The sequence below is a fragment of the Felis catus genome, chromosome C1 (assembly GCF_018350175.1).
Source record: "Felis catus isolate Fca126 chromosome C1, F.catus_Fca126_mat1.0, whole genome shotgun sequence".
Taxonomy (NCBI): Eukaryota; Metazoa; Chordata; class Mammalia; order Carnivora; family Felidae; genus Felis; species Felis catus.
The window spans coordinates 166,741,596-166,761,232 of NC_058375.1; the positions used below are offsets into that span (position 1 = coordinate 166,741,596).

At 39.5% G+C, this 19,637-nt stretch overlaps 1 protein-coding gene across 50 annotated transcripts in view; it reads right to left on the reverse strand.

The window, feature by feature from the left end:
- TTN (titin) overlaps positions 1-16,810 on the reverse strand; it is a 277,310-nt gene extending 260,500 nt beyond the window's left edge. For 44 of the 50 annotated variants that reach the window (XM_045034052.1, XM_045034037.1, XM_045034072.1 and 41 more), the window contains exons 1-11: positions 16,588-16,810; positions 14,295-14,398; positions 11,908-12,111; positions 10,163-10,450; positions 9,605-9,690; positions 9,265-9,509; positions 4,447-4,774; positions 3,718-3,870; positions 2,903-3,043; positions 1,729-1,860; positions 203-340 (exon numbers count right to left, since the gene is read on the reverse strand). In XM_045034052.1, the coding sequence (XP_044889987.1) occupies positions 203-340; positions 1,729-1,860; positions 2,903-3,043; positions 3,718-3,870; positions 4,447-4,774; positions 9,265-9,509; positions 9,605-9,690; positions 10,163-10,450; positions 11,908-12,111; positions 14,295-14,385 (1,806 nt within the window). In that variant the 5' untranslated portion in view covers positions 14,386-14,398; positions 16,588-16,810. The remainder of the gene's footprint in view (positions 1-202; positions 341-1,728; positions 1,861-2,902; positions 3,044-3,717; positions 3,871-4,446; positions 4,775-9,264; positions 9,510-9,604; positions 9,691-10,162; positions 10,451-11,907; positions 12,112-14,294; positions 14,399-16,587) is intronic. The other 6 variants (XM_045034065.1, XM_045034059.1, XM_045034049.1 and 3 more) reach the window with 1 other exon arrangement.
- Positions 16,811-19,637: the final 2,827 nt, after the last annotated feature.

The window sequence follows — 19,637 nt, forward strand, 5'->3', positions numbered from 1 at the left end:
AAAGTTTGAAAGTTAGGAATGAAAAGTGGCAGTGAAAGCTGGAGAGGTGGCAAAGGGTTTGTGACAGATTCTGAGGAAGTTTTCTATTTGAGCTATAAACAGAGGGGGTGAAAAAGTGATGATTAAGACCCATGATGACAATGGAGGCAGCCTGCACATGAAGTGATGAAGAGTCAATTTCACACCAGCAGCAAGTCATCACCTTTTCATGAGTCATGTGCATTTGATCATGTTGTGTGGCAACTTCTTCTTGAGCTCCCAGGATTGTTTCTAGTTTTGTGGACTCTGCAGTGGCAACTACCACCATGGATGCGGCAGCTGTCACAGCTTTCTGTTTTATCTGATTTTCAGAGTAAAATAAGGGTTTGAGTTTCAACAGGCACAAAAGAAATGGCAGGATACCCTCGCAACATCAGAAGAATACAAAATGTTTAGCGCTGAGAAAGAATCACATTTCCATTTTAAGGGCCAACACTTAATGGTTTAAAACACAGACTTTTGTTTTCCTGAAAAATAGTCTATAGGCTTCTTTTCTGCCCACCTGCTCCTTAGCAGATTGTCCTAGAAACTGAAAAGTTCTCATCTCTGAGACATGTTGACACTCTAGGACACCCAATGAGTGGCCACGGGCAAATGGCTGGAAAACTAAGGTCAGGCTGAACTTGCCAGTAAGTGGCATCGCAATGGCAACAGGCATTTCTATGCTCTTGATTATGCCAAGTAGAGTTCTTGGGCATTCAAAGTCTCTCACTCACTATAAGGCGATGGAAATTCATTCAATAGCCTCTGGCCAGCCTCCAAAGTGTATAATGTTCTCAGCTAGACCTTTGTAAAAAGTAGCTCTGGGATCAGCAAAGAACTTGAGATCAAGATAGGTGAGTGCAGGCACCCTCCTGAACATGAAAGAATTGAAAAAAGATGCTTCTTTCCTGACACGTTAAGGTTTGATGTCACATGTGGGAGAAAAGTGGACTTTAGTGACACAGGCTGTTCTCACGTGGCTGTATGGCACAAAAGCAGCAAACGCTTTAAAGCATTTTCTTGAAGAAGTACCAGTCAACCCTGATGTCCAACATTTCCTCACTCTCCCTTGATATTTACATGGGAGTGTTCGTGGCTGGTGTGTGTGTGTACACAACATGTCTTACAACCTAAGCGACTGAGGGCTCAGGCTATGCATTAAAAAACTGTACTGGGGGTAACTTGATTGGGTGATATCTATCTTACGCTTAAATATGTGCCAGAGGGATGCCTGGGTGATTTGGTTGGTTAAGCATCAGACTTTGGCTCAAGTCATGATCTCATGGTTTGTGAATTTGAGCCCCGCATCCGCATCAGGTTTGCTGTCAGCACGGAGCCTGCTTTAGATCCTCTGTCCCCTTCTCTCTCTGTCCCTCCCCATTTGAACTCTCTCTCTCTCTCTCTCTCTCTCTCAAAAAATAAACATTTCAAATAAGCAAATAAATAATTATGCCCTAGAAATGTCATAGATGTACCCCCAAACTGTTCTAATAGACAATCTCCCCAAAATGGATCAATTGAGTGAAAAACTGCAATGAAAACAGAATTTCCATCATGAAAGAGTTTCCGTACTAGACAGAGAAACAACAAAAAGAAATACACACACAGGACTCCTCCATTTAGAGTTTCTGGTCATAGGGCACAGGCAGCTGGCTAGAATGCATTATTTGTCCATGAATTACAATGTAATGACAAAACTGGACTTACTGTTTCTTGAGTTACTTGTTTTTGTTCTTGCTTTGTAGTAATTTGTCCAGTTATTCTAGTTTCTTGTTCTTTGGCTTTGGTTGTAGAAATTACTACTTTTGGTACAAACGCTTTTTCAGTTTCTTTTCTTATCTGAAATCAATGATCAGAACAAACACTTATTGTCTCCTGATCTCGAATGGAAGTGACATAATGTTTATTAAATAGAACAAAATAGAAATTTGAAGAAAGGAGTAAAATCTTCTTTTTCTGGACTGATCACTAAATAAATTATCTCATTTGCCTGAATAGGACCACACTCCTTCTCTGCCTCAACCATAATTTATGCTGCTCAGGGGAAAAAAGGTTGACTTCAACACCATTATCTGAATTGGAGAATTGTCTTCTTTGAAAAGACTTTCAATTTTTACCAATGGATATATGGCAATACTATTCTATGCCACTTCTGTCATCTAAAGGTTGATCTTAAAGAATAGGATATTAGAATGAAAGGCCTTAGAATTTGTCCGACCCTTTTATTTTATAGATGAGAAATCAAGTATGGACAATTTATAATCTGCATTCATATGTTATTTTTGCTTTGAAAACTTTCTTAATTATGATGGTTTGGAATATATCAAGACTTACTCTTCTAAAACTGAGACATTACAGGGAGAAAGTTTTACACATATCTCGGGCAAGATGTTTTCCAAATCCTTAACCTTCCAAAGGAGGCTGTTTGGATCTGGAAGGTATGTGTGTGGGAGCGGGGAAGCAGTTTTCCTCTTTTGCCTCTTTGCCATTCTCAGACATTATCCCTGACATTCAGGATCTCAGGGTTTAAAGGAGACGTGAAAGTTCATCTTCACAAGGTTCCCAGGTGGCTCAGCTGATTAAGTGTCTGACTCTTGATTTCAGCTTGGGTCATGAGCTCACAGTTTGTGAGTTCCAGCCCTGCATAGGGCTCTGTGCTGATAATGTGGAACCTGCTTGGGGTTCTCTCTCTCTCTCTCTCTCTCTCTCTCTCTCTCTCTGCCCCTCCCTACTCATGCTGTCTCTCTCTTTCTCAAAATAAATGAATAAATAAGCTTTAAAGGAAAAAAAAAAAAAAGAAAGTCATCTTCTCAAACCACCCAGCTGGCTCCACTGGTCGAAAGCCTTACCAATTGTTTTTTTAAAAAAAATGTATTTTCACCTGTTCGTGAGTTACGTGCACCTGCTCTTGTTTTGTCGTAATTACTTCTCTGGTTCTTGATTTTAATTCTTGCTCCTTGGCTTTATCGGCAGCCACTACTACCTTAGTTACAGCAGTCTTCTTCTCTGCCTCCTTTTTAATCTGAGTTTCAGAAGAGAAAGGAAGGAAATAGTTTCATGCACCTTATATAAAAGCTTACAATAATAAATCAGGATAAAGACATAAACGTCACACAAGAGAGGATAAGGAGGAAAGCTAGAGTGATTTTAAACTATATAAAAAAAAATCTATTCAAATAGGAGGTGGGAAATTACCCTCGATTTATAACACTTTTCAGCCACGAATCACATGTCACATTTGAGGTAAATAAAAGCAAAGGTCTCTTGGGGAGGCTTAGAGAAAGGTAATGTTTGCCCTGCAATAGTGGTTTCTGTGCCTGGCTCTGCAACTGAACTCTGGATTGACGGGTCTAGAACTAAAGAAATGAATGCTCACACCTCTTTGTTCGGCTGACTTTTTGGGCCACGCTTTGCCTGTCTTGACCCAGGACCACTTTGATACTTTGAATTCCTTCTCTGGCCTCCTGTACTAACTCTCTGATGGCTAACTCCTGTGTGTTTTCCTGCCGGACACGGACCAGGTACGTCAGGTAACTTCTCTCTTGAACACCCTGGGTATCTCAGGCCATCCGTTGCTCAGAGTGTCCTAGAAACCCGGGCCACATTGGGCTCAGGGCTGTCCTCAAAATGACTGGAGCACTGGTTTGCCATGGGATCGCTGCATGCAAAGCTCGTTCTGGCTGGCCACGTGCATACCTGTTCTTGAGCAGGTTGGATGTGCGTGGCAGTCGTGGTTGTCCTCTGAGCAGTCTGCTCTACAGCGCTGATGACTGGTTCTCTCACTCTGGCCATATCAACAGCAGCAACGACGGTCGCAACAGCTGCACTTTTGTCAGTTTCTTGTTTCACCTGGATTGGAAATGACCAAGTCCCTTTTTAAAATGACACGCCCAGCAGCAAATACAAGAGTGCGATGGAAATGAGCTGCTCTAGTAAAGCATTCACGGGACAAGCATTTGTCATTGCCAAGAGATATAGGGCATGTACCGTTAAACCCCGTATTTTATAAAAACCTGACAGATCAGAGCCTTCATCCCCATTAAAAATGATTTCACGGGGCGCCTAGGTGGGGCAGTCGGTTAAGCGTCCGACTTCCGCCAGGTCACGATCTCGCGGTCCGGGAGTTAGAGCCCCGCGTCAGGCTCTGGGCTGATGGCTCAGAGCCTGGAGCCTGTTTCTGATTCTGTGTCTCCCTCTCTCTCTGCCCCTCCCCCGTTCATGCTCTGTCTCTCTCTGTCCCAAAAATAAATAAACGTTGAAGAAAAAAATGATTTCACAAAGCACGAGCCAGATTTGGTCTTCAGTTTCTGTTATGTTCCCACGTGCATATGCATTTCCCCTCCAACCTCCAGAGACGGGGCTTCGTGGCAAGGTTGTGGCTGGAGAAAGCAGCTGTGAAAGGAAACAGGACAGCTCTGACAGTACCTCTGCAGCACCAGTAGCCACAGCCCCGGCCGCCAACGCAGCAGTGGCAGACACGCCGGCAGCAGCTCCCGCTCCTCCGCTGATGGTCACTTGCTCCTGGATCCCGTATCTCCCTTCCCATCTCTCTTCTGTTCTGATCTGGGTGGCGCTTGTCACCGTGGTTTCTCTCATCTCAGCCTCGGACGAAGCCACATAGCCCTCTTGCTTCCAAGGGGGAGGCACTTCGGGGCCTGTGGCCATGCTGGGTGTTGGAGTCTTCCGCATGAGTAATGGAGACTTAACAGATCGGATGGGAGACGTGGAGATCCTCCCGGCCGGAGACACGGACCTGAAAACCCAAGGGCAGAGGTCAAGAATGCCAAGACAGAGAACTCCTCCTCGGGTCATCAGATTTGAATAATGGAAGGAAAATCTGGAAGTGTTTAAGGCAGAGTTTAAAAACCTGTGCCTCAATAACCGATTCAGAGGCTAACAATGTACTTGATTGAAAGTAATGTGTTTTAAATCTCAGTAAGCCTTAATCTTATCTTCTGTAACTCCGTAAGAGAATCAGACTGAATTCTAAGCTAAAGAATTCTGTGCCCTGCCCCACCTTCTCACCATTTAAAAAAAGTCACGGCAGCAGGAGATCTTGAAAGACAGCCAAAGAAAGGACATGGTGAATATGGTAATCATAGCTCTCAATTTCTTTGCACTCTGAATTCTGGTGAGTGAGGGCATGTCAGACAGGTGTTGAACAAAGAAAGGTGTCTGTAATCAAAATGCTTGTGCAATTAATTCTAGGCTAAATACGTTGCACCTTTTTTCCTGTCCTGCTGATTTCTCATGGCTTTCACATGCCCACAGACTCTGTGAAGCTCCAGACCAGGAGGAAGCATTCTTGGTACTCGGCTTTACAGAGGTTTTTTGGGTGTAGGCTGTGCAATGCACTTTGAAAACTGCCATTCTGGTCAAAACGTGTTGTGAACTGCTCTTCTTAATTTTCTCTGTTTACCTTCAGGCTCATTTTGTCGGACTCTGAACTTCTTTTAACATCCATGTAGCTACTGTGGTAACTGGCTATTTTGAGATCCAAGGATCCCACAGCGTTATTATTATTATTATTATTATTATTATTATTAAATTGATAAAGTGCTTCCAAAATAGTTTTCATTGTTTTTTTGTGTGTATATCCAAAGTGTAATAGCATCATTTGAAGAATCTAGGTGTAAATCCTCGCATTTACGGCCAAAAAAGACAGTCCCTGGTCTTCAGCAGTAATTCTAGGGGTTGACCAATTATTTTAAGATAGTTTTCATAATTTAATTCTTGATCAATTCTTAATTTTTCCCTCTAGGTGGCAGCATTGCCTTGTCATTGAATTATAACTACTACCCATAGAAAAATGTTTATAAACGCTCTCTGGCATTAAATGAAATGACTATTCTAATTAAGGTTGAAGATACAGCTGATATCTGCTCTAAATTACAGAGTAACTTAATAGTACACTAAAATATTAAACAGTTTCATGAGGAAATGCTTAGTCATTTTCTTGAAGAGGGGTTTTTCTTGGTGAAAATCAATTTACATTTTATAAATGAAGTTGTAATCAACTAAAGGGAAACCCAGGGGGACATGTCCCTATTTTAAAAGTGACTGCCTTAGAAATATAACAAAGACCAGTTTAGAATAATGTAGGGTCTACACCAACTGATGAAAAGCAAAGTGACCTGTACTTCCAAGTTTCAACCTGTGCCTTACTCTTGCTGTTCACCATAAAGTGGGCTTATTTCAAAAAGAGTTAAAGACATGATTAGCAAGACTTGAGTGATTAGCAGCAGGCTGCAGGTAAGCCCATAACTGTGGAAAATCAATGTAATTTGTGTCATTATAGGAAAGTGCTTATTTTTGCTCTTACAATAAAAAGTCATCACCTGGTCACAGCTAGATACGTGTACCTTATTCAACAAAATATGTTTGCCTTACTCTACGACAAAAATCAAGATTAAACCATTAGGCATTTTAGGAAGGAGTCTATCTTGGATAACCATTATTTGCTCCACAAATTGCTATTTTTATTTCTTATTTGAAAGCAAATTTCAGGGACCAAGTAATGGGGATTGTTATTAATGAACTGCCAGAACTGCTAAGACAGTCAAAACGCTCCATGGAATCAGGAAAGCTCTGTAATTTTCAATGACCCTTAGGCTTGGATTAAAAATATAGTGAGGTTGTTATCTCCCCCAGATATTCACATTTGGCCTGTCTTGTGATTTCATGGTGTGCAAACTCAGAGCTAGCCTGAGACAGAACACTTTATTTATTTGATAGCCAGACATGTTTTTAAAACTCAGCTTTTTGTTCAAGGCTTCATATTAGTGTTTGTCAGAACCATTAATTTTCAAAGTGGCCAATATAATAAAATTTGGAAAATATCTAGCATTTTTCATATATTTGTTGGACATGTACATTGTCTCCTGTGTGAAATGCTTGCCTTCTGTTCATTTTTTCCCATTTGTGTTGCTTATTTATTTCCTTTAAAAATTAATTTGTGGGGAGGGTGCCTGGGTGGCTCAGTCAGTTAAGTATCCAACTTTGGCTGAGGTCATGACCTCACCGTTCATGGGTTCCAGCCCCGCGTCGAGTCCGCACTGTCAGTGTGGAGCCTGCTGGGGATTCTCTCCCTCTTTCTCTGCCCCTCCCCCACTCACACTTTCTCTCAAAATAAATAAACTTAAAAAAATAATTTGTGGAAGCTTTTTAATGCATTTGGTACTTAGTCATTTGTCGTAAGTATTGCAAACATGCCCCCCCTAGATCTACTGCTTGCATTTTGCTTCTATATGGGGTCTTATCGAGCATCAACATATATAGTTGTTTAAGTTATGCACCGTTTCTGGCTTGTACCATTCATATTGTAGCTATAGTATATTTGATACAATACTTTTTTGGCAGAGGCAATGAAATATCTTGAGGAAGAGGCACTTCTAAAATATTTTCGCAAATGCACTGCTTGGCTTAGCAATGACCTTACTTTTGCCATACATACATTTTTATTTTTGTGTAATTGAATCTCTAAATCTATTTTTAAAAGCTCTCCCCTACAAATGTTTCCCCAAATTCTCACATTTTTTTTAGTTTTTATTTTTTAATTTAGCTTTTTAGTCAGGCTGAGATTTATTTTGTACATGGTTTGAGGTAGAGATTAATATTTGTTTTCTTCCAAATGGATGGCTAATCAGGCCAGCACTCTTTTTTTTTAATTTTTTTTTTTTAACGTTTATTTATTTTTGAGACAGAGAGAGACAGAGCATGAACGGGGGAGGGTCAGAAAGAGAGGGAGACACAGAATCCGAAGCAGGCTCCAGGCTCTGAGCCATCAGCCCGGAGCCCGACGCGGGGCTCGAACTCACGGACCGTGAGATCGTGACCTGAGCTGAAGTCGGACGCTTAACCGACTGCGCCACCCAGGCGCCCCAGGCCAGCACTCTTTATCAAGTAAAATACCCTTTCCCCCACTGACCTGAAAAATCAGTTTGATTAAAAATGGAATTTCCAGATACTTGAATCTATTTCTAGATCTTTTGTTTTGCTTCCCTAATATGTTTTCTATTCACCTACCAATACCATACTGTTTTGATTTCAGTAACTCAAATAAGTTTGAAAATTTTTAGGTCAGCTATCTGGCTATTTTCCTTTTAAAATTTTTCCTGGCAGGGGAGTTTTCTCTACATTAAAAAAAGTCATAGGGGTGTCTAGGTGGCTCAGTTGGTTAAGTGCCCGACTCAGTTTTGGCTCAGGTCATGATCTCACGGTTGGTGAGTTCGAGCTCTGTGCTGACAGCATGGAGCCTGCTTAGGATTCTCTCTCTCTCTCTCTCTCTCTCTCTCTCTCTGCCCCTCCCCTGCTCATGCTCTCTCTCAAAATAAATAAATAAATATGAAAAAAAAATTTAAATCATATAAATTGGCTAAGAACACTCTTCTAATTCACTCCAAACTGTGTACATTTTTCTGATCATCATATTAAAAACTTCAGCAGGTTAGGCCAAGTTCCAAAGTTTCAAATTTGTTATGGATAATTTACACTTGATTATATAATTTCTGAGCCCTGATGATACATGCTCACTTTCTAAAATACCTCCATATTAACTAAGCATAGAAACCCATTTTATTTTCCACATAAAATGACATAAACATATGCACAATATTTAGAAGACTTTGCTTATTACCAGAGCATAAGAACATTTGTATAATTATTTTCTATTTACAAGGAACCTTTAATTATCTCACTGGATCTTCACAACACACCTTGAGATCTTTCTTGTCGTGATTTTCTTTAATTTATAAATGGTATGACTAAGACCTTAAGCAAATTATTTAATTTCTTTGGCTCCACTCAACTTGCCTAACTATAAAATTAGGAATGATAATTCGTAGAGGTTGCTACGACTATTTAATGAGATAATATGTATAGAATGCCAACCAGATGTCTGATTGAGAGAAAGCGGTCAACATATAGTAGTGACTATGTCAGGTTGATTGAACATCGGGCTTCCAACCCTAAATTCTGTGCTCTTTTTATTTTGCTGCTTTCTCTTGGCCCCTAATGCAGATATTTGTTAAATGGAATACAAATAGGAATTCAGAAATGGGGTTTATAAAGTCTTCCAATTTACCTGTGGACAGTGAGGATTTGTGAAAATCGTATTCAGCACCTTTCGGCTTACCTCCTTTATCACGTGCTACGTTTTTTATTGCTTCCTTCTATTTCTCTTCTTGCTGGATGAAACCTAATTCAAAAATGCATAGTGACTTGCTCTCCTTTGAAAGGCTTTACCTGACAGGAGACGGGGTTGGTGCCCGCACATGTCTGACCGGGGAAGGAGAGTGTCTGATGGGCGATGGGGACTGCTGTCGAGCCAGCTGTGCTTTGGCAGCAATGGAGGGTGGTGTGGGAGACCTTGACTTTGGCTTAGGAGGGATCCTGGGAGGTGTTTTATGTGGCAGCTGTTGCCCAGCGGCACCATCTATGACCATCTCAACTGTTGCAATTGATCTGGCATCAAAGTGGGCTTCAATCTTCTGTAAAAGAAGAAAACAAAGCCCACGTTGAGGAGGAATAGTTGGTGAAGCCACAATCTGAAATCGGTTTGAAACCCGATAGTATAGAAAAGTACCTTTTCAATTCGGGTCTGTCTTGTTTCTGAAATCTGAGCAGTCGAAACAATTGTCTTTGTCTTTTTAGCGGGTACTACTTCTTCACCTGTCAGAAGGGAAAGACAGGTGTTTAGCAGGGCGACCCATTTCTAAAGAGATTATGTTAATTCTGTCTATGAAGTCAGTAACATTTTCTAGGTATCTTGATGGAGAAAAATGCATAAGGTTTTGGATTTTGCGTTAATATACATCAGGTTTTAAAATACAGTATGTTCATTATTAGGTAAGAATTTACTTAGAACCGTATTTTTTCACATCCATTATTGGTCAACAATTTGAAAACACAGATGACTCAGCTGAGAGACTTTCTAGCTTCTAATGGGCTTAGTAAACACAGATTGCTTCAATGATTATGAGCTCCTGCTTGGAATCTCAGAGACTTTTCACCCATGTTGAAAAGCCTGATTTTCTGCTCGCAGGATCCCCAAAGCCTTTGAGGGGAGCCAGGACGGCCTCTGGCTCCACTTCCTCCTAGATCAGCACTCTCTCCTCCCTGTTACTCAGTCTCCAGCACGCACCTTGAACCAGTAATTCGGCAGTGGAAGTAGCTCTTCCAACGCTATTGGTGGCATTTACTGAATAGGTCCCGGAGTCTTCGGGGTATGCTTCTGCAATCAGTAAGCTGTAGAGGTCGCCTTCTTGTGAAATTTGAAAATCAAGGGAGCTCTGGATTTCGGCTCCGTCCCGGTAGAACTTCACCACAGGTGTAGGGATTCCGGTCACTCTCACTTGGAGTCGCACTTGGCTTCCTTGTCTCACGGTCATGCTCTGCAGTCGTTGAACAAAGTTGGGTGGTGCTGTCTCTGCTGCAGGGGGAAGGGAGGAAAATCAGCACTGCAAGCCAGGGTGCTCCCAATAGGTTATTTTTAAACGATCACAGCTCCGTTTCCAAAATGAGGCGATGACTCTCTGAACCAGAGAACCTTGACTGTCCTTGAGCCCAGCTCATGCATATGACAGCGAAAAAGGAGCCAGAAGATGGCAGAAGGCAATCCCACAACCATATTTTATTGTATTCGCTTTGTTTAGTTTGGCAGTTCTAGGCCACCACAATTTTTTTTTTTTTTAAAAAGCCTAGATGTCATTATAACATTTTTAGAGAATATTTTGGACACATCTTCTCAACCTCACATCTAGCACTATATTAACATGTTAAAATAATTTCTGTATATTTCAGTAAGTTGAATTAAAATGAATCCCAAAGGCTGTGATAAGTGTACCCGTGACTTATAGAATCATTAAATTTTAATTTAATGTTAAAAATCCTAAATTATCTCCAAATTGATTAGTATTCAAATAACCCAAATATTTACTTGCATTTAAAATGTTAATCTAAATAGTGACGTGATTTAATGTTAGTTAGGCTACAGAAAGGGGATTATTTGGTTAATTACACCGAAAGAAATTTTTAGGAATATGAAGAGAGAATGGGATTAATTTTGACATGTATTTGAGTAATAAACAACCTGTCACCCCTGTGAATTTTCCATTTCTGAATTTTCTGGATAAATGTTAAAGTTCACACGCGATGTTCTTGATACACCTTGTGTTTAGATCAGTAACAGTCCTATACTTGAACATGCCGGCAGTATAGTTTATTGGATAATCATATATAACGTTCCGTAGCTGGTTATGCAGGTACTGCTTCTAGCGTGTAAAGTAAGGTGATGTTTCATGTATTAATGTCTTACCAGGAAGTAAAGGATGAAGGAAAATGACAGAGGCCATGAAGAATAGTAGTAACTTTTCCGAGGTAACTGTATCATGCATTTGCCTTTTTCTGTGTAATGTCTACCGTGTACTATTATTAGAAATGGAAAGTAAGTGAAGCATTATTGAACTTTATAGTCGAGAGCAGTTTTCTTAAATGGGTGGTCTGTGAAGACTTGCCTCAGTATCATCTAGGAGCTTGTTAAAGCGTAAATTCTTGGTGATGTACCTGTTTCCTTAGTAGGCTTATAAACAAGGCTTTAAGCTTTTCCACTTGCTCAGAAACATGGTTTTTAATATTTCCTTAATATATTCTTGAGTGTTTAACATGTGTATAGAGGAAATGTTCTCAGCCACTTTTGTGCTGTCTTTTGAGAGGAAAATTGAATTTTACACGGCAAACAACTTTGCTATCAATTGAGCCTCCTGGGCCCCTCTCTAGATTTTAGCCACATCTACTTGTCCCTCAGTAGCTCTTCCTGGACCTCCTTTCCCGTGTGCTGGAGAGGCCCTGGGGGCAGAGCAGAGGACAGATGCGTCCCCTCCAGCTTACCTGTCACGAGAAGCTCAGCAGTACTAGTCGCTTGTCCAGATCCATTGGTGGCTCTCAGGGAGTATCTTCCACTGTTGGCTTTAGTCACGGCGGGGATCGTCAGTCTAGCGCGGCCATCGCTAAAGGAGATCTGCACGCCGGGCAGAGTGGAAGTGGAAATTGCCTGGCCATCCCTAAACCAGCTCACCTCAGGAACTGGGAAACCTGGAGCACAAATACAATTCATCTTTATGTTGGAATGGGGCTCTGCAATGTCCTCTGCTCTGTGCTGCTATGTTGTCCTAATGCTATGAGCTCCCCAGAGTGTAAGGCCATTTAATGATGAGGAAAACCTGACAGCCACACGATGAAAGGGTCAACTTGCAGACAACGAGGAGGTCTGTGGGTTCATGTAGAGGTCAATACCTTCATTTAATAGGGAAGGAGACTGAGACCAAAAGAGGCTCAGTGATTTTTCCAAGGTCCCTCGGCCAGCAGTGGCACATGGATGATTAGAATCTCCAGCTCCTGCCCCCCTGTCCCAGGTTCTCCCTGATGCAATTTAATGGATGGCATTAAAATTATGAAAGGGATTTATAGAAGTGCAGAGCCAAGGAAACTTTGAAATAAAAAGTGACTGTTGTCCTCTTCAAAAACAAAGAGCAAAAGCAGCAAAGGGTCCGAAAGCACTGCCTAGCAAGCACGAGAGGTCAAGCCCGTCCATGTCCGCCCTCTGTGGTTGCAGGGACACTGTCTCCTCGAACTCTCCTGCCTTTCAAATGTGTAATCAGCAAAAAACGCCAAAGTGCAGAGAGAGGCGGGTTCTCATATAAATGACACAAAGTCAAAACTAGTCTTACAGAACAACATGTACACTTGGAGTTGCAGGTAGAGAAGGCAAATTCTCTTCAATTGTCACAAATTGTGGAGCTAAGAACCACGTGTACGTGGTTTGATATTTTAAGGATAGTAACATTCTGTACATTCAGAAGGCATGAGGCAAATTCAGAGCATGGTTTGTTTTATTTTATATTAAACTGTGAGGTGGAGAAAATCAAGAGAACATTTGTTTCATTGTCCTTACGTGAACCCATCTCCCACCATGACCAAGGGAATAGTTTATTTGCCTAATTCATGAATATCAAGTATCTTCAGTGCTGTTTTCCTGAGAATTTATTAGCACGGAGTGTGAAGGAATAAGAGGCTATGGGGAAGCAAGATCCCACTAACTTCATAAACAGGCAAAATTCCCACTGAAGCCAATTGTGTTCACCTCAGTTCAAAAGTTACTGAGTGTTACAAGGTAAATAAATGTATTATTGTAAAGTCAGAGTTTATCATGCGTGATGAGAAGAATGGAGTTGGTCTCTATATGCATACACAATGGAAAATGAAGAATGACTATAGGATATTTGTGCAGTGTAAAGGTCTTATCCAGTTAGGAAGAAGATTGCTACATAAAATAGAAAAAAATGAAAGGAAAAAGAGAGGAAAAGGAAATCTTATTTTATATCTTTATTATAAGCAAAAAAATATAAAAAGAGGGATAGTGCACCATGGAGGTGCATCAAGCTTGATTTTTAATCAATCCATATAATTTTATAGGACCAGTTACGATACTGCAGACAATATTGATTAAATAATTTTGAAATTATTTACAATGTAGTTTGTAGATTACCCTCATTTTTTTTCAGAAGACAGTAAGTCCCAGAAATCATGCATTTTTTGGAACCACCTCTAATATGAGTTATGAAGAAGAAAAAGAGGGGAAAAACCAGAACTTTCTTTTAAACAAAATTGTAAAGTCAATGTTTATTTCTCTCTAATATATAGACCAGGGTGGCATATACTATTTTTTGTTGTCATTTCCAAAAGATTGGAAAACCTTTTAATTCGAATCACTTAATAAAGATTGAATATACAAGAATAAAATAATTAGGAGTTAGTGCAACACTGAAAGTTTTCTGCTTCTTATAAAGTCCAATGTATTGTTATTTCCCATTGTCTGGCACAGAGCAGTCAGCCCCAGGCTACTTGCCCCACAGCTCCATGGCTGGCCCCCTACTGGGCTTCAGTTCTTGGCTTTCAGTCTGGCTCTGCAGCTGAACCCAAATATAGAATGACCAAATTTGGTTGTACTTAGCTGCTGGATTCTGACAGCAATTTTAATCCAATGCTAATTATTTTGCTCTGTGGAATTATAAATATGAATAAAACATTTTTAAGCCATTATATTGTCAGATTTTGTCAGTACTCTGTGAACAGTATACCCTTATAATGGCCCTCCATACAGTTGGACCAATTTTACAAAGTGGAAACATGGCTTAAACTTGGTGTCAGGTCATACAGCCAAGTTAAAGTACTGGGGAGAAGATGGACAAAAGGAAAGTGTGAAGGCGTGAGCTTACCACTAATGTGAGCCTCAAAGGTTGCGGTACTACCCTCCAGTACCACAACGCTTTGTAACGGCTGCTTAAACGTCGGTGCTTGAGTGGTCATCTTTTTAGGCACTCTGAAAAGGAACAGAAAATAAGTTAGAATGTCACAGCTAAGGGCCACTCTGGAGCTACTTTGTAATGGCAGAGACACACATTTTCAAAGAGATTGCTCGTTAGGTCGTCTGTGGGCCTAGAGTGATGGGTAGGCCTTCTCCTTTGTGGCTTGAATTTGAACATGGGCCCCTGTCTGAATTGACCTGAAGCTAACAGAGTAAGAAGTCTAAAGAGAAATGGAAAAAAATTCAGGAGAGCAGAGCAAGGAGTGTCCTCTAGTGGTCAAAGAGGGAAATTCAGTCTTACCAAACGTGGGACACCAAGGTGTGAGAAAGAGGGAAAAGTTGGAATTTGTGGGGGTAGAGAAGAACAATAAAAGATGTGTGGAAAGAATAGAATGAATCTGTGCATCAGTTCAATGGTTGAGAGACAATAATTAAAAAAAAATTCCTTCCTCCCAAAATCTTTTACTCACTTTATCTCCATTTATAAAGTTGACATAGTTTCAGGCAGTATTACTTCAGGAAATCTTGGTGGCTACTTAAAATAGTCACCAACACTAAAAATTTGAACTTTGCAATTCTTTCCTTACTTGGAAAGTTCTGGAAAGTCTTGTTAACTATGCAAACCTTTCACAGACAGCATATAGTGCAGTCTATTTCTAATATTTCTTCACATTGTAACTGCTCAATAAATGTTGCTACTGCTGAACTGCATAGGAACATTTAAACTCATGTGAGCAGGCCAACTTTTATACAGATCTGAAAGAAAAATACTGACTTGAGTACTTAATAAGGAACAAGGTACAAACCTGAAAAATGGAATGCTGTTGTGAAGTGTAAACAAAGTTAAAAGCCCCATGCTTTCTTAACACGAATATTCAAAACCAAAGAAATGAATATGAAATTTGCAGCTAGGTCCTTTCTTAGTGGGAGAAAGTATTTTGTCCATCAGTTCCAGAGAGATTGTGAAGAATTTTCTGATGCGTAAATACCTTATATTCAATTGTCAGTTACTTCATTCCCGATTTTCACAAAATTCCCTGTTCACTACAACTTTATGGAAAAATAATTTTTCTAGAAAATTCTGTACCTTACTGTAACTTTTTATTCTTTAGTTAAAAGAAAATGAAACCAGAATTCTGAGCCAATAAAATTTATACTTGGAAAATTCAAATAATATACCGAAGTTTTTGTGAATCTTTTGCCAAGAACTCCATATGGCATATTACATTGAGGACAAATAACTTTTTGTGTCTAACTTCCTCTGTTTACAACCTAGTGCATCTTCTAAAAATAGCTGTATTCTTTCACACCATTTATGTATTATATACCAATGTATTTACAGGCATTTATAATTAGTAATCTAAATCCAGGAAGATGGGAAGTCAAAATGTATTTAGATATTAAGTCTTTAAAATACTATTTCTTACCCTCAACACCAACATTTAGCTCATATCATATAACTTGCTTATGAACTAAATTAAAATGCATAATGAGATCCTGAGTCTTTTCTAAAACTATGATATAGCTTTCCCCCCAAATTTCTAAATATATTACAATTATCTTATCTAAATTGGCCTTTTATTCCTATTGGATAGGTAACTTTTGTTGTTTTAGCACTTGCTCTTGAAAGGCCTTTGTGTAATTGGGGCTGAAGGTATGCATCTAAAATGTCATGATCCCAAAATAAACTCTCCAGTGTTGACTGACAGCAGGCAAGTGTTTTGTCACTGTCCCGCAACTGATACCTCAGCAGTTGATTCCCTTAAAAAGTCATCAGGGTGTAGCTGATGCCACATGCATTTTATCAGAGCTATTCTTGGTGTGTCTCACTTTATCACTGAGTAATATAACCTTGAACACTCTCAACAGACAAAGAGTCTATAACAGAAACAAACATTTCTATCACCATTTCTGACCTCAACTTTAACACTTTTAGAGTAGTAAGTGGATCTAAACAATTTGAATCATCGACTGTGTTGATATGCTACAGCGTTGAACTTTTTAAAGAAAATGGATTCAAATAATTGAAATTCAAATTCAAATAATTCAAATAACAGATCGGTAACAGCGACAAGTAGACAAACACTTCTGCGTCGGACGTCTCATACATTAGAACAAAAATTCGAATTGGGAACTAGAAATCAAGAAGGAAGGGACTCTACTGTTAAAAAAAAAAGAAGAAAAAAATTAAAGATGCTGCTCACCTGATTTCTCAAGAGTGCCCAAAAAGGGTGGGACTAAGCCCAAGGTTGCTTCTGAAACGACGTCCTATCTAGAGTTGGTTTTCTTGACCATCTCCGACATGAATCGGTGAGCCTCTAAACTTAAAAACAAAACTACACAGTCAAGACTGTGCAGTTTTGTTTTTCTATGCAATCCCTACACCCGAGGCGAGGCTGGGAATGCACGACTGCTCAAGAGCCAGGGCTGGGCTCTGCCCTTTTATTTACCAGATCTGCTGACAGCCCCACATCCCTAGGGCAGGCCCCTGGGTGATTGGCTGTCTTAGGAAAGCATGATGGGAGAGGGACCTATTTGGTGGTGTCACAGACCACCTGTTCTTCTGATTGGCAGTGCTAAATTTAGCATCTCAAAAGAGGCTTTACCAAGGAAATAGAAGTGTATTTAAAGAATAAGTATTGAGGCTGAGAGAAGAGCATTTGTTAACATCTGCAAACACTGATTTGAGACTTTGTGGCAATAGCAGGCATTTGTGGGCAGTTATATAAAATAGCCTTTTACCTGACGGGCCTGCTCTTGTGAGTCAGGCCCCTCTCCTCTTCCCTTCCCCCACACAACCAACCAAATGTACCTGTCAATCAAGACAGCAGATGAGGGAATCTATCTCATGCATTAGACTTCACCTTCTTTGAAGAATGAGTGCCTCTAAACTTTAGCATTGAGAGAGCTCATTTACACTATCTACATTCTCCAGAATCCACTTGTACTTTAGGAAGAATTAAGTCAATGTTAATGAGCTAAGTGTTTATACAGCCCTGCAAGACAGAATGTGGAATGACAAAATCTGAACTCTGCTTAGATTTAGTCTATGCAGTATAATGATTTCACTTTTTTTTTTCAGATTTCATATCTTTCTGGCATTAATATTTACAAATGTGCATGCACTGTTTCTTAACAAGTAGCGAACTCTTCTGTTTAAATCATCCATAGGGTTCTTTGTTCCAGACACATGAAGGCTGCTTTACTTATCTCTGGAGTTTGCTGTTACTAATGGGAAGTGGTTAGGAAATGATATAGTTGCTATTTTAGGACTGAATTTAATTTCAAGCAAGAGATATTTCAAATAGAAAAGAGCATACCAAAAGATCTTTATAATGGTTCAGCCAAGAGATTTGTAAAACTTCACTAAAAGGGAAGAAAATTGTCTTGTTGGTAATGGAGAAACACTTTGTTTAATAAAATAGACAAAAATTTTAAAATTTAAGCTCAGTTTATTTGTGTTTTTAGTAAAAATGTTCTGGGTTGTGGAAGAACATGGCCATGCATCAGACTTTTCAACTTCTTGCATATTTCATACTTTATAACTATTTATGTCATGATTAATTTATTAACGTTGAACAGTGCTAAACTATACTGGAAAACTAGTGTAGTACAATTATATACATGACACCATGTATTTACTTAAAAATCATCTCCTTTACTTCAGAGGTGATATCTGTATTGGTGGCATCATTTTTCCCTCTATTGACTCTACCTTCAATAATCCTGTTTGATTGACTTACTCAGAAACAACTAGTTTCATGTCGTATGTCTTAAAAAATATTCCCAAGAAGAGACTCATGTTACAGGCAAGCTGCCAGTCATAAAGCAAAGTAAGACTAGAAATGTGTGACCTCTCTGATTTGGGGTGTTCACCAATTGGCTATCTATTTAAAATGTGCTTGTGCACGTGTGTGTGTGTGTGGTGTGCATGTATGTATATTTTTTAGGTTCATTTGATCTAATGTGAAGCATGTTAATGTCTTGTTATGTTTGTTGGAACCAAAGTCTAAGCCCTTTATTTCTTCTGGGAACTAGAGGGAACGAATGGGTAGAATCTTGAAGCTTGAGTCATCTGGTGCAAGCTGGTGCAATTCAGGGAGCTCAAGAGCTGGGAAAATGGCCATATATTATAAACATAAGGTCCAGTGTCTGCCTCCAAAGTTTTTTGTCTATTCACTGTTTCTGAACATTTCTAGACTTTGCAGTATTGTCAAGATCCTTGCCTTTTGATATTTACATCCTTATGTGACATTCGGAGTTAAGAAAGAAAGGAAGATAGGAAAGAGGAAGGAAAGAAGGAAGGAAGAAATAAGGAAAGGACTAGTAAGTAAATAACTAACATACTAGTCTAGAAAGAAGCTATATTATTTTGGATTAGTGAACAGTAGTGGACAGCACATGATATCATGGTAAGCATTAGTTTTAAAATTAAGTATGCCATAGTTGGAATATAGTAAGCTAGCCCAGTGGAAACCAAATACTACTCAGATTTGAGGAGTTTGCTGATGCAGTAAGATCTTAATTTACCACCCTAACAGTGGAGCAGAGTCCCATAGATAATCCAAAACAGCTGATACTTCAAATATAATGCATACTTAGTTTTGGAATGCATGGTGTGATTCTTTTTGAACATCAGTCAAGGCAATTCAATAAATTTTTATTAAGTGTATGCTCAGTGCTGAATGCTATGCTAAATTATAATTCTGGATTCTGTCATCAGTCATTCACTCAACAATATCTGCTGAATGGTGATTTTGTGTCAGGCATTTTGCTAGATGATGGCTAGATCCCCGTGACCAAGAAGATAGTTGTGGTTCCTGCCCTCTTGGGGATTGTGCTCTAATAAATTCAAATAAATTCTCAGTAATTTTGACTGAGACCTAGACTAGGATATGCATAAACTCAGGCAGTCACTCCATCTACACAGCTGGTGGTGGTGGCAGACTCTGTTTATACTACACAGAACCATTTACCAAAGGAAGGACTTACTGGGGATAGAGAAATGGGTACAGTTTTCAAAGCTAATGTAAGAGTCCTTTCTGAGAGAAAAGAGTAAAATTAATGTATTTATAATTCATTAAAAACTTTTGTGTGAGCTCTTACTCTGTTAAATACTGTTCAAGCACAGGGATTATAGCAATGCACACAGCAGACAAGAATCTCTGCCCTCAAGGAGTTTGCATTTTAGTAAGGACAATAGTATCTAATAATATAACTATATAGTCTATAGATTTATCTATACTCATAAAGT